This window comes from Suillus bovinus (assembly GCF_016758785.1).
Source record: "Suillus bovinus strain UH-Sbo-P2 chromosome Unknown EDB93scaffold_7, whole genome shotgun sequence".
Taxonomy (NCBI): Eukaryota; Fungi; Basidiomycota; class Agaricomycetes; order Boletales; family Suillaceae; genus Suillus; species Suillus bovinus.
This window is the reverse complement of record NW_024542063.1, coordinates 274183-288135: the sequence shown is the minus strand read 5'-3', so window position 1 is coordinate 288135 and position 13953 is coordinate 274183. Positions and strand designations below refer to the sequence as shown.

The following is a 13953-nucleotide window of genomic DNA, read 5'->3' as shown; positions in this document are numbered from 1 at the left end:
AATTTACAGTCCAGCTTGACCAATAAGGATGGAAAGTCAACGTGATCCGTGGAATACAGTGGTTCTCCAGATTGTTGAGTAGTTGGACCTGGACGAAACGATGATGTAGGGTGGTTATTCGTACATGTGCATTCTTTACTAACCCTTTTTCCACTGACAGGTTCTGTTGTATGGCGCATATGCAGTCGATTTTGAGGTCCAGTTGATGCGGTGGAATTCCGGGCGCAGTCAGCATCGCTAGGTAGTCGGGTGTTTGCTCTGGAGCGTTGATAGGTGCGTGGTCGGCTTGTTTCAAAATATTGGAGCTTAGATAGCTATCTAGTTTGTTTTCAGTTTTCATTTAGCGCACTATCATTCATTACTGACGATAATCCCCAGGCATGGACTCCAATATGTCGTTGAATTTGTCTACCAACGTGTTTCGTGGCGAGATTGATATTTAGAAGCATTTTGAATACCGACCAATCTGTGGAACGTTACAGCTGGTTGCCATGATAGTGAGTGAAAAGAATGAGCAGAAGACACTGAGAGAACGATGGGAGCGTGTGTCAGCGCTGCACAGCATGACACAGTGGACACAATTGACGCCGAGCTGATGGTATCTCGTGCTTATATATGTTAGATGACTCAGGAACTAGAAAATGCCTACAAGCCTACCATGCCTCTTGCAAGGACCGAGCTCCTTCCTTCCACTGATTTGTGAGTGAAAGTCACTATGCTTCCTGTTAGTTGCGATTTGCAACCGTTGCACCTCTTGAATTTCTGACATAGTTTCTGGTTCAAAGATGATTTTGTCTTGCCGACTTCGCACCGCCGCTATGGGATCAAGATCATCAACACCAATCTGCGATGCCCTGCGGCAGTCTATCAGTGTTAGTTCAAATCTGGTGCTTCATCCTCTCTGAGTTTCTTTTGTCCTCATTGCAATCCACGACCCAACGTTTCGAACCATCTGAGCAGGCTGTACAGTACAGTGATAACGTCTGTCAATCAACATGTCTGGTGATACCCTCATGTGAGGTCCGCCCCCTGCAATTCATATCTGATTCTACTTCTCCCGGTTTTCATTATAATACTTCAAAAGATTATCATTTTTCATTCAGGTCTTGTCTCTGTTGAACATCTACAATGTCAGAATCAGCGGACCTGTCTTGCAAAACCTCCAACTACTGTCACTTTTTCTTTTACAGCTCCCTTTCCTGCAGTATCCTCCTCCATTTCATCAACATCATCGACCTCTTCCACACTAAAGCAAAGACATGCATCGCTTGCACTTCCGTCTTTCCCCAGGCTCGTACCAGCGTGGAATTTTCGTGACGACGCTGGCCTTGTATTGCACGTTGCAGAAATTTCTGCACCGATGCCAGAACGTAAGGGAAAGATGTGCAAGATGGCTGGTAATGGCGACTACCACAAATCAGTTGGCGCTTTTATAATTCAGCAGAAGAAACCGCGCAAGAAATGGTCCAAAGAAGAAACCTAAATGCTCGTTGAGGGCTGCAACACGGTACATACGACTTTCAAATAATGTCTCACAATATCAATTCTGTTTCCTCTGTGGGGCGTCAGCAATTGGAAGGCCATATCGAAAGATCCGAAGCTGACTTTTGACAACCCGCTCACCTGTGGACCTTAAGGACCGGTTGGTACTCCCCAATTTCCGTTTGTTAATTTTCATACCTGGCCTCTACTAGATTTCGCACTTACTTTCCTGACACGTACAAGGAGCACTGCCCCAATGCGAAGACACATCTCTCCAGTAAAATTCAGTCAACCCTCCCAGATGGGCGCTCTATCTTTGAGCTCTCAGAGCTCATGGACTCCTCTCAGTCGCAGACTTGGTCCAGCACAGAGACACCTCTCAAATGCGCAATGTGGTCCGTGACCGCTACTTCTCTGACATCATCACATATCACTTCTGATTATCTGCTTAGCCACTCAGTCTTTGATTGTCGCTTGAACACTATTGGAAAGTCAGCTTGGGGTCCGCAGGACTGGTTTTCTGCCAACCCCCGGCTCGATATGTCTGCTTTCTCCAGTAGCAGGTCATCATTTGCTGATGGGTTGTCTCCTGCACCGTCATCTCCATTTTCCTTTCATAACCTCAACCACGGCATCATCGATTGCTCTGACCTCTTTCCTAGTTCCTTTCCAAACAACTTCACCTCCGATGTTGGCGTTAGGGACTCACATTCCACATTTTCGGACCACAAGATGTTTGCGTCGAGCCATTTCAAGGGGTTCGCACATCACTCCAACTATGCCGGTGACCTCATCTTCCGTTCACGGACACATCAACCCCAGCAGTCATACCACGGTCTCGTATTCAGGTTTGGCACGCCTGGCCTTGGACTCTCTGATCCGGCAACTCTGCTATCAGCAGTGCAAGGCCCGTGTCTGCATTGTGTGTGGCAGAGGTTTATCTCCTTGGTGGAATCTCTGGGTTCCAGTGAGTTTTCCATACAACTGCTGCTTCCCATTTGTGTTTATCTTCTTCTAGTTATCACCACCTCTCGCCAGTGAATAGGTCACTATACCCTTCTGGTCATAGTTGCGCTTGCTCTGCGTTTAAATGCTGTCACTACTCTATACTTGTTATACCTGAATGGAACTTTGTTTGCGCTGCAGCCTGCTAAAACTCGTCTCTCTTTTTGTGTTATTCGTCTCTCACCGTCCTTCTAGTTAATTCCACTACTTGCCAGTCATTTGGCTGCCTTGGTCACTTGGTTGCGGTGTATCTCTCAACCTCTCCTCACCTCGTCGGTGACCAAATTTGGGATTGTGCGATCCTACACTCAACCTCGTCACAACCCAGCCCTCGTCCTTCGCTGTCTCCTGTCCCAAGATCATCGTCTCCGATGGTGCATCATCATCCCCATCTTCAACGGGAACCTAATCAAGGCTGGCATACACAAACTCACCCATCTCATCCGCAATATTGTCATCGATGAGAAGTTAATATCTATTAGTAGATCCTACCCCTTTCAGAATTCTTCAGCTCTTTGTACCATTTCAAACAATCCTCATCTTTTTTGCGTCTCTACTTGTATTAATATAGACGAGTTTGAATCTCTGCTCTCAGATCATCCTAAACCTGCTTTTGTCCATTCAGTTTGCATCGGTCTCCATGGAGGTTTCTGGCCATTCACTGACACACATTTCGGTGATCAGCCTCTGACTCATGACAATTCCTTTGGTCCTCTCAATTTGCTGCCAAAAAAGAGATTATCAAGTCTCAGATTGACAAAGAAGTCAAACTAGGTCATTACTCAGAGCCTTTTGGGCCCCACCTCTACCCTGGCATGTATAGCATGCCCATTCATGCTGTGCCATTATGCATTGAAAGATATCTAAGATGGACCCCCTGGATTGTTCATGCAGGGAGTCCCTGAATTGTATGCCCTAGTAAGTTGCCTTTCAGGTTGACTGTTGACTTGGACAGATCCCACCGTCAGGCATAGTTCCATATTCCTTAACTTAGGGTCACAGAGCAGTTGCACCCTTAACGAGTCCAAGCCACACAGTGGACTGTCACCCAGAAGACATGGAGCGGCACAGCCCTTTGTACATGAACAGCCTGCTCTGGGAAAATGAAGTGGGTTACAACCAAGCACTACCAGACATCAGTATGTCCTAGACAGACCTGTCCGAGCAGGGGCTCCCCCAGTGAGCTAAACAAAAATAGTTTTCTCATAGCAGCAGTAACCTTACAAACTTCTACACTACAGATCAGAAGAAATGGATTCTCCCATGCAGCCCTCAGCCTTAAACCCTGCCAACGCTCCAGACCAGGAGATAATTGCATGGCTTGAAGACAGGTCAAAGAGGGAGGAGTGGACCAATGTTTTTTTCGGGGGAGCTCCTTCGGCATATTGCAAATCGCTCCACTCAGGATATATCCCTGGCCAAGGTCACACCAATCTTCGAACCACAATTCTAGCTCACATGTTATCCGATCAGTACCTGGACGACTGTTGTAGCGATGGTCGCGGTGTTGGGCTTGAAACCATGTATTTTCATACTCACGTCAACACCCAAAATATATGCGCACATGTCCGATGCACTTTCGCACATGTCTGAGCCACTCCGTATCGGATCCGGCGGATCCGACCTTTGGACATCGCATCGGCCGATCACACTTCACGCGCACTTGTCCATCCCGTGTCCTATCCATCCGAACTAGCCCCACTAGGTGCGTAGTTATTCCCATGCACGTTTTCTGACATTCGGACCACATTATTACATGTCCGCAGCACCTCATGTCTTATTACATAGGACATCGGACCCGAAATATATCGCTACTATCTTTGCCTGTAGTTTTCTGAATTTCTACGTACTTACTTAAATACTCTGTAGTGACCTGTAGCAATCATCATCCAGTAGTTAGGAGCCGTTTCCCGACTCTGCGGATCACCCAGAATATTCTCGTAGTTCTTAGTTGCATTGCAAAATATTACCATTCATTCACCGTCATACTCTGTCACTCGTTATACTCGCGCATACCGCTCGCAATCCGACACTCATTATAAAGTTTCCGACCTATTATTGTGAAGTCTGAAAGTCCGAAATCTTGGACATCGCACTTCGGCTTCAGACATTGGATAAGTACCTTCGGACATCATTGGATTACATTCGGACATTGTTTTGCACCATTGGACATTTTGTTATTTGCATTACTGACACATTTTTACTACTAAAACCAATTAGCAATCCCTTTAGGATCGAATGCACTTGCTCTGCAAGTATAGCAGCATAGGTTGTGCTGAGATCTACCTAAACATTGTTGACTAGGTGGTACAATTTCTGCTGAGCCCAGCAGAGATCAACTCTTTACACTGTCATGTTGACTTTATCCTAGAATCCTTGAGAAATTACCAACAGTCTGCCACTCCTGGTGTGGAGATTATAACCTGCTCCTTGATGGGAGCTACATCAATTCAGGAGAGAGTGTGGCAGGAGTTAGTTGATTGCCACATCTACCACATCCTCCTTCCTTTCTGTTACAGGAACAGACACTGGCTAGCTGTGGATGCCAATATGGAGGAAAGAAGCTGCATGGTATATGATTCACTTCACAATGCCTGTGATCATGGCCGCATAGAAAAGGACATGGAGCTGGTCCTTGATAGACTGGGCAAACCGGTGAAGAAGGGCTCAGGGTGGATTTTTCAATACTCAGATTGTCCACAACAACTGGATGTTAGTTCATGTGGTGTTGCCATGGTGAACACAATTGATTGGATTGCACATCAAAATGTCTCCAGATGGATTCCAAACCAGCCTGGTTTGATGAGAGCTTCCTACTACAGGATGTGTGTAGACAGTGTTTTACCAGAGGTGATACCCCACCTGACCTCTTATTGGTTGGTTGCTGAATAGTGGTGCTTCTGCAGGACCAAAACCCTGGTCCCACTTTACAGATACTCCATGCCATTGACTCAGATCTCCCTCATGTGAGCACAGCAGAGTTTGCACACCCTAGTCCGGCTGTACAAACTCCACCTGGTGTCAACTCAGACCTCCATCACCTGGGTGTACAGCAGTCTGAACTTGAGTCCAGTGTCTGCATGGCATGGAAAAATATATATACTGGTGAGTGGTTGTTGATTAGGTGCTGGCACACTTGTGGATGTCACATTTGGTGGGTTAGGAAAGGCTTGGCCACCCAGGCCTGTAACACTTGGGCCTGAGGCCCTACCAGATATAATCTGGCAGGCCCTCAGCCCATTTTGCACGGTCAGCAGACAAGATCTAGTGGCTACATGGACCCACTGGGGTACACTGAAGGAAGACCGCAGGAGCAAAGCTCATGATTGACTGACCAAGACCACTCAACTCTATTACTTTGTTTCAGAGCTGAAGGATCTTGGCCTGGCAAAGGAAGCTTTGGAGTGCCTCCAGACCTTCCATAGAAAGCTGTACAAGAGGATGAAAGATGAACATGGAGTTGACTCACATCCTCGCGACCAAAATCCTGGGAGGCAACTCAGATCTGGAAAACCCAGGTGGCACTAAGCTCATCATTGACTTGGAAGTTGATAGACTGTTTATTTTGCCCCACAACCATTCACACTCAGAGACATTCATTCCATTTTTACCCCCACCTTTGCATCAGTCCTCCCTGTCACCATCTGCGCATTTGTAATTTCTACCTTTGGTCTGACAATGTTCTAAATTTGCATGTCTTCTGGATTCTACTGTAGCATACTATCAGTCAACAAGTCAAAGCACTGAAGTTGTTCATCTTAAAAAAGAATCAGAAGATGCGCTACAAGCCCAGCGTCTATGCCAACTGAGAGTGTTGTATACAGGTTGTAGTCACATGATTTTGTCCAGAAACATACGGGAAGTACATAGATCACCGTGCGGTGCTTCAATGATGAAGTCACAACCTGCTCAATGACAGGCTCCACTTGCACCCAGGCCACCGTGGTGTGATCTGTGATGACGTGCACAAACTCATCACAGGTGGGGCAGTAGAAGGCTCAAAGCTGGGCCACAGACACCATGCGAAGTAAGGCTGTGGACGAGTCAGCCGAGGGAGTGGCTGGAGGAGGCTACTCGGACGGGCGACCCCTACCCTGAGAACCGGGGGGGCACTAAAAAAACCATGGTTGGTCAGCAAGAAAGAAAAAAAAAAGAGGGGTGGGGGGTGTGGCGGAGAGGGAAGTGGTGCACCAAGGCCCAGCCTGGGGTGGATGGCCAAACCAGGCTGGGTGAGGAGGGGGCTTTGAGTGGGCTGAAGGCGGGGGGGCTCACCAAAAAAAAACAAGGTGCCAGCAAAAAAAATCAACAGCTGCCATGCTTGATTGCTAACGCCCATGCACAGGAGGCCTGCCTGCAGCAGCATGCCTGCGTTGTCTCTGTGCCCGCAGGCGCTGTGAAGTCACCCACGGCCAGCAAAAAGAATAGAGGCATGCAGGAGGGGGGCCGGGTGGCAGAGGGGGAAGGAGAAAAAAAAAGAGTGGTGGGGAGGTGGTGCCTCAAGGCCCAGCCTGGGGCGGATGGCCAAACCAGGCTGGGGGTGAAGTGGCAGAGGGGGAAGGAGAAAAAAAAAGAGGGGTGGGGTGGAGAGGGAAGTGGTGCCTCAAGGCCCAGCCTGGGGCGGACGGCCAAACCAGGCTGGGGGTGAGGGAGTGGGGGGGGGGGGGGGGGGTCTGAGCAGGCCAAGGGGTTGGGGGGCACTCGCCAAAAAAAACATGGAGAAAGCCTTGAGAAAAGCAGGCTCCACCTCACCAGTTGTGTGTACATGTAGAGCCTTGTGACAGTGAGGACAGGAAACAAAGACACCAAACTCTGACTGAATCATGCCGAGCGGCTGACAAGCCCCCAGAGTGGACCCCGCAACCTGCCACGAGCAAACAGTTAGAACAATGTCAACAAACAAAAAAAGTCACACACCAATAGAGTAGCCTTGGTTTCATATATCTGGCATGAATAGGTCCATCAATAAGCCAGTGCATAGGGACCAGCATCTTACCTTGCACTGATCTAATGCTAGATTTCCGTAGTAGAGATGAAATTCTTTCCGTTGTGCCGCTCATCTTGGTTTGTGTAGTAGAAAGTATTACACTTTTCGGTAAACAATGCAAAAACAATGTGCGCAGTGCTCGAAACACTGGAATCCCATCCTCAGTGAGGTGCTTGTTGTACATGGACTTCTACAATGAGGATGAACGAGGATGAACGACCTTGTAGTACGCTGCAAACTTCTGAGCGGTATTTACCGTGACTGACTCTAATGGTGGTTCAACCAGCGGGACAGCCTGAGCTTGTGACCAATAGCAGCCCTTCTGCTAGCCTTCTTGGACTCACGACAAGTCATAGGCTGCTGCGCGATGGGGCTGCTGTAATACAAAGCTTAGACATGGAAATGTTCAGACTCGGATTCTTGTCCGCTTTTCATAAATCTGCACTACTTGCGTGCAGCGCACATGCATACGAATTGTTTTTACAGTCAGAGATGAGCCAAAATTTGTTGTAATTATTCTTCAGAGTTTGATCATCTATTTCATGATATGATATTCTGTACAGGTCTCTCTACACCACTTGACCATAGCTCAACGACTCCGCGCGAGCCAGCCATCCTTACCCAAGGCTTTTGTTCTTGATCACTTCTTTAAGGTGGTCCTGCAATTTTCCTCTTTCTTTCTGTCCGTTCCATGATTCAGAAGGGCTGGTCTGGGCTTCTGGAAGCTCTCTCTTTTGTCATCTTCCACGACTCATAGGAGCTCTTCATGACCCTCGGCGGTATCGCATGCTTGACTCCAAGCTATTTTTGGATCTCCTGACCCCATCAGGAAAAAACCACCTGACTACATAGTACTATGTAGTCCGTATAGTCAATGTAGCTCGGTTGCTACATAGCGCTACATAGTGCTATGTAGCACCACATGGTGCAACTGTAGTAAATCAGTAGTAGATTGTAGTTCATAGGAGTGGGACTCCAAGCAACTATATAGTGCACCATAGCGCACCATAGTAGTGACTCAGATTATAGCACATGAAATAGCAACAAATCAATAAATTCAGATCAGTCGATACTAACGGCGGTACTGCTACGACCCTCGGCTCCCGCTCTCACTAGCCTCGCTGCCCACTCTCCTCCTGAAGCTGGTGTTCTCGAATGGCATCTTCGATTGCCTCGTCACTGATTCAGGGATGCGTCTGAGAATGTAGTGGGTGTATCTACTACACCTGCATGGAAACTTCGCAAATTAGACTGGCACTTGCAAAATTCGAGTGAAACTCACCGAGCCACAGTCATGCAAATTGTCACAAATCCTTTCAAAGAGCTTGTAAGGCTGCCGTGCGCTCGTCAAAACACTGCAGCGAGTTCAAATGATTGTGGTAGACAGATCCATATGCGATGGCTGTGAACCTGATGTCTTCCTTCACGCCCTGCATCCACTCATCAATACAGCATTCGATCTAACAACAATTAGTAGGCATGTCAATGATAATATGAACGCGAGAGATGACTTACAGTTGTAAGCATGAGCACAATAAGCTTGATAGGCATGGGGTTGAAAAACTGGTTGTAGACGATGCCCTCGTCGCTTCGGTTTGCAAACCACATGACATTGATACCGTCTTGGAGTAGCTCGGTCTTGTATATCCCCGTCTTCACTGTCCAGTCCTAATACCACTGTCAGTACATGAAAGTAGACCATTGCACTACATACCTTGAAAACGAACGATGAACCATCTTTCAAGGCTTCCGCTAGATCACGGTTTTGCCTTATAACGTCCCTCGATTCACTCGACCAAAAGCCAAAAAAAGTTTGAGTAAGTGACCGCATCTTCATTTTGAGTTCACCGCGCACATGTGATGTGCGTTTCAAGAGCTTTCCAAAGGTAAGATATAATATAAGTCAGTCCAAGAATGCATAGATAACAGATGGCTTACCATCTTAATTGCTAAAGGCGTCAATTTAATGTTGACACCTTTCAATTGGCAAGCCTCACGCCAGGCATCTTTTCCCAGCATCGTCTCGTCAGCAATGGAATCTGGAAATGGCGCCTTTGTGACAATTAGACAGCGGAAGAGAGAAATTGCGGTTACAAGGATGTCTTTGGAGACATCATCGAAATCGGCAACTTTTACAGACTCGGATAACGGGAGCCATCTGAAAGTTTCTTCATCTTCATCGCTACCGTGGCAGCCTCTTCAGTGTCGAGCAGTCGTTTGCTTGCCCGAGTAGCAGGCATTTGCTCCTCAATAGTGTTACCATCCTCTTCATCAGTCTGGCTAGTGCCAGCATCGGATTGAGGATAGTTGTTCTTGTCTGAGTCATCACCAGAAGACTCCTCAACGTCGTTAGTGTTGTTGGAATCAAGTGTTGGTACTACAGGTCAAACAGAAGTGTATTAGCGTACCATAAATTGATGAGCAAAATTACTTACCCTTCAACTGACGTGCATTGCCGCTAGTGATGTGTGATACCGGGGGCATTTTCCCCATACTGAATGCCAAGACCTTTGTGTTGGACGACAGCTTTGTCTGCAGAGCATGGTCCGAGAACTTAAAACAAAAAAAATCAGCTACTATTCAAGTGGTGCGAAACAAGACAGATGAGCAAACCATAGTATCTTCATCACGGTCAGTGTCACTGTGTAGCTCCAAGGGTTCATTCTCGAAGTCGTCAGGGTTCTCTTGATAGGTCGCCTTGAGTGCCCATTTTTTCTGTTTTTCTGCCTTTTTCTCCTTTGTGGCCTGACGATGGACTGTGCTCTGTGTTTCAGATACTGTAGAGAAAGTGAGTGAAAGCATCATATCATAGTTGTGGAAACTCACCTCGATAGTTTTCTTTTTATGTTGGTCGGTGTGTTCGGCCTCTTGAGGTGTGCACAAGCAGTTGATTACCCTGCGGTGACGACAGAACACTTGTCTTTTGGGGCTTGGAGGTGGCTTTGCGAGGGGGCGGCATGATTATTTGTCCTCAAAACACAAGGTGCGAACGAGTCAACAACCTGTAGGTTCAGTAGCTTTTATAATGTTGCGTGAGACATAAACACTTACAATTAGAACCTTGTCTTTGTTGATTCCAGGGTTTGTTGATTGAGCATAACACCATGCTGAAAGCTGTGTTAAATAGAATGGATAAAAGGTAGGGACATACTGTCGCAATAATTTTCACTGCCATGGATACCTCCACTTCAGCCAAGAAATGGTGCAGAGCATACTTTCGAACACTCACCCACTCTGACAGATATTACAGATTAATGTCAGCAGCGTCCACTGACACAGACTCGGAGGCTTGCTATCAATGCCCTAGCGGCATCAAAAGGTAATCTACACCTCCTCACTGATACCAAACACTCACTATTTTTCAGGCCGAAGGTTGAGAATAACGAGGAGCCTCATGCAGGCGAGCACGAAGTGCCTATTGAAGAGGCCATGTATCCGCTCCCCCCCTTCCGTCAAACACCTGGTCCCATCTCAGTGTCTCAGTCATACATACAAAGACTGATCATAGAGCATTGGGATGCCAAATTTCGTTACTGCGAGAAAGCAAAGAAATTGCATCAATTCGAAATGGGACTAGGCCAAGGGAGGCTCACCATCATACAAGCAAGCTTGCAAAGACTTGTTGCAGAGCACTGGGATGCTGAAGCAAAACATTGTGAGGAGGCGAAGCGGGCACAACTTTTAGAGTTACTTCTTGCCGCTCATGGTATTACTAGACTGGTGTAGAGCCGTGCCGTGCCATAATCACTGAGACCGAAACCTAAAAAATTTCAGTTGAAACCATAAGCTAGTCTCCATAACAGACTGCGATCTCGGACTGAAGAAATGGACATACCTGGTGGCGCCCTCAAACTAGTCTCTATAACGGACTGCGATCTGGGGCCGTGCACCTGTCAAATTATGTTATGCGTCAAAATGAACCTGAAAAAAAATCAATCAACTTACCAACCATTACCAACCATGCCGCACAACTGCAGTTACTGTAACAAGCCTTTCCGTTCAAGTGGGAGTGTGAAGAAGCATATAGCTACCCACCCCGCATGTCAAAGAAAATGGGAGTCTATGGTTAGAGATACAGATGACGAAGACGGTGCACCAGCTTACAACGACTCATTTTCCCCACTTCGCCGCTCATGCTCCATCGATTTTGAGGAAGACAACCCTATAGCATCTAAAAGTCGACAAGTCACTGTTGAAGATGTGACGGACGAAGAAGACGGCAGGTGGTATTTCGAACCATATCCTGAAGCTGGTTGGACGTTGCGAGAGGGCCAAACTAGTTTTGAAAGGCATCAGCAATATAAGGAGAGTGAAGGTGAAGATAAGTGGGCACCCTTTGGTAATGAGTATGAGTCGCGTTTCTCGTATCTGCAAAGAAAATTAATGTTAGTTCTGGCAGGGAAGAATGGGGACTTGCTGAATGGTTGGTCAAAAGCCTTGGGCAGACTAAAACAGATGAATTTCTGAAGTTACCAATAGTGAGCTTCGTATCAATGAATGAAGACACAGTGTACTCACCATAGTGATAGATGCTAAACTGCACCAAACCTTTGTTCCACAACAATCAGTCATTCCTACAGAGAGTCGATGCGCTGCCACATGGACCGGGCTGGAATTGCAAGAAGGTTAGTGTCAAAGGAAATCGGACGGATGAGAACGGACAGTCGCTGCATGAGGACCTTGAACTTTGGACCCGTGACCCTGTGGAATGCATCAAGGAACTTATCGGAAATCCTTTATTCAAGGAATATATGGTGTACGCACCATCACGAGCATACGAGGACGAAGCAGGCACCAAACGGATCATTGATGATATGTGGACAGCTGATTGGTGGTGTGACAAGCAGGTGAGTAGCACATCAATTTGATACGAGACAAAGGTGCTTACCTTCACATCAGAAAGAACTGCCTGAGGGCGCGACCATAGCTCCAATAATCCTTGCCTCCAACAAGACAATGCTATCGCAGTTTCAAGGTGATAAGTCCACTTGGCCTGTTTATCTGTCAATTGGCAACATTGCCAAAGAGAAACGACGTCAAACATCCGCACGCGCAACCATCCTCATCGGGTACTTACCTGCAACGAAACTCAATTGTTTCATGTCTGATGCGCGATCCCTTGCTGGATACCAATTGTTCCACCACTGTCTGTCGCTGCTGCTGGAGCCGCTCATTGCAGCCGGTCAGGATGGTGTAGACATGGTTTGCGCTGACTCGTTCATTCGACGAGTGTATCCCATACTTGCAGCCTACGTTGCGGATTTTCCCGATGTCTTTATAACCGAGGGTCTTATATAAAGTTGTGTAAATGTAATGACACCACAATTACACTTTGGATAAGACTGCTTGCCAGTCCTCGATTAACACGGTCTACGACTTTTCCTATTTCGTGGTAGATAACGTGTGAGTTCTTGGGAGGCTCGCTAAACTAATCTTTTATTAAGATCAACCTAGCCGGAGCTTTACTTTTCTTAATTGAAACTCAAATCTCTTGTCTAGGAATAAGCTTCTAGACACGTAATTCGGTTTCTGAAATGTATTTGCCTAGGAAATCTCCTTCTAGGCTCTGGACTTGGATACTGGAACTAGTGAGACGTGGTCTCAAATATATGAAATATGACCAAGATCGCTTGGTCTATGGACACCTGACTGTGAGACAATGGTCTCAAATATACGATATATATTCAAGATCGCTTGAACAAAGGGGACTATAACTTGACCAAGATCGCTTGGTCTATGGGACAACTAGTGAGACGTGGTCTCAACAATATGATAGATGACTAAGATCGCTTAGTCAAAGGGCACAGAGCAATGAGACAAAGGGGTCTCAAAGACAATATATATGACCAAGAACGCTTGGTCTATGGCACTAATAAGTTTCTAAGGTAAGAAACTTATAATCTCAAGGGAATTCTTTTCCCTGCACTTGTCTCACTTCAAAGGGACTAACTTTGCAAGTGAAATATCTGATAGGCAGATTGCTACAAATGGGAGATCATATATTTTTGGGGGAGAATGGGCTCTCCTTATATACATTTTGTGTGGGAAAGTAACCTAGGTTCACAAACAATAAAAAATAAGGAGGACCAATCAAAATATTGGGTCAAACCCAATAAAAGAATAAAATACAAGTGAAAGATGGAGCTATGACATCATTGTGGAGCAGAACATTCTGGAATGTGGAGTAATGACATCATAATGACATCAAGAGTGACATCATTGTGGAGCAAAAGATTCCAGAACCTTCCATGAGTGAGTCAGAGTGAGTCATTGTGGAGCAGAATATTCTAGAAGGAAATGACATCATGAATGATGTCATTGTAGAGTAGAATAATCTAGAGCTTGATGACATAATATCTTTCAACAGAATACCTGCAGGAGTATCTGTGGAGTCTTATGACATCATAATGACATCATACCCTATGGGTACAATTTTATGAAGTGTCAGGTGAGTCAAAGCATCCTAATGAAAAAGTAAAGTA

General features: G+C 46.4%; 6 protein-coding genes across 6 annotated transcripts; 5 read left to right on the top strand and 1 right to left on the bottom strand.

Annotated features, from left to right (window-relative positions):
- Nucleotides 1-649: 649 nt before the first annotated feature.
- Nucleotides 650-1706, top strand: EDB93DRAFT_805592 (uncharacterized protein). Its single transcript, XM_041457548.1, has 6 exons — nucleotides 650-724; nucleotides 786-872; nucleotides 961-1002; nucleotides 1085-1507; nucleotides 1570-1642; nucleotides 1695-1706. Exons 1-4 carry the CDS (start codon nucleotides 716-718, stop codon nucleotides 1481-1483), a joined length of 537 nt encoding a protein of 178 aa, XP_041311409.1. The 5' UTR covers nucleotides 650-715; the 3' UTR covers nucleotides 1484-1507; nucleotides 1570-1642; nucleotides 1695-1706.
- A 109-nt stretch (nucleotides 1707-1815) lies between these two features.
- EDB93DRAFT_1246738 (uncharacterized protein) lies at nucleotides 1816-2523 on the top strand (the record flags this gene model as incomplete). Its single annotated transcript, XM_041452495.1, has 2 exons — nucleotides 1816-2449; nucleotides 2501-2523. 2 exons carry the CDS (start codon nucleotides 1816-1818, stop codon nucleotides 2521-2523), a joined length of 657 nt encoding a protein of 218 aa, XP_041311408.1.
- A 2586-nt stretch (nucleotides 2524-5109) lies between these two features.
- EDB93DRAFT_1101011 (uncharacterized protein) lies at nucleotides 5110-7132 on the top strand (the record flags this gene model as incomplete). The annotated part of the gene is given in 6 exon segments (XM_041447061.1): nucleotides 5110-5199; nucleotides 5265-5312; nucleotides 5394-5592; nucleotides 5612-5776; nucleotides 5855-6005; nucleotides 6469-7132. 6 exon segments carry the CDS (start codon nucleotides 5110-5112, stop codon nucleotides 7130-7132), a joined length of 1317 nt encoding a protein of 438 aa, XP_041311407.1.
- Nucleotides 7133-8787: 1655 nt separating this feature from the next.
- Nucleotides 8788-9302, bottom strand: EDB93DRAFT_1078303 (uncharacterized protein; the record flags this gene model as incomplete). The annotated part of the gene is made up of 3 exons (XM_041445372.1): nucleotides 8788-8931; nucleotides 8987-9124; nucleotides 9159-9302. The coding sequence occupies 3 exons, from the start codon at nucleotides 9300-9302 to the stop codon at nucleotides 8788-8790; spliced, it is 426 nt and encodes a 141-aa protein (XP_041311406.1).
- A 1342-nt stretch (nucleotides 9303-10644) lies between these two features.
- Nucleotides 10645-11197, top strand: EDB93DRAFT_1246736 (uncharacterized protein; the record flags this gene model as incomplete). Its single annotated transcript, XM_041452494.1, has 2 exons — nucleotides 10645-10790; nucleotides 10837-11197. The coding sequence occupies 2 exons, from the start codon at nucleotides 10645-10647 to the stop codon at nucleotides 11195-11197; spliced, it is 507 nt and encodes a 168-aa protein (XP_041311405.1).
- Nucleotides 11198-11431: 234 nt separating this feature from the next.
- On the top strand, nucleotides 11432-12769 carry EDB93DRAFT_1246735 (uncharacterized protein; the record flags this gene model as incomplete). The annotated part of the gene is made up of 4 exons (XM_041452493.1): nucleotides 11432-11817; nucleotides 11871-11949; nucleotides 12001-12318; nucleotides 12371-12769. 4 exons carry the CDS (start codon nucleotides 11432-11434, stop codon nucleotides 12767-12769), a joined length of 1182 nt encoding a protein of 393 aa, XP_041311404.1.
- Between the last annotated feature and the right edge of the window lie 1184 nt (nucleotides 12770-13953).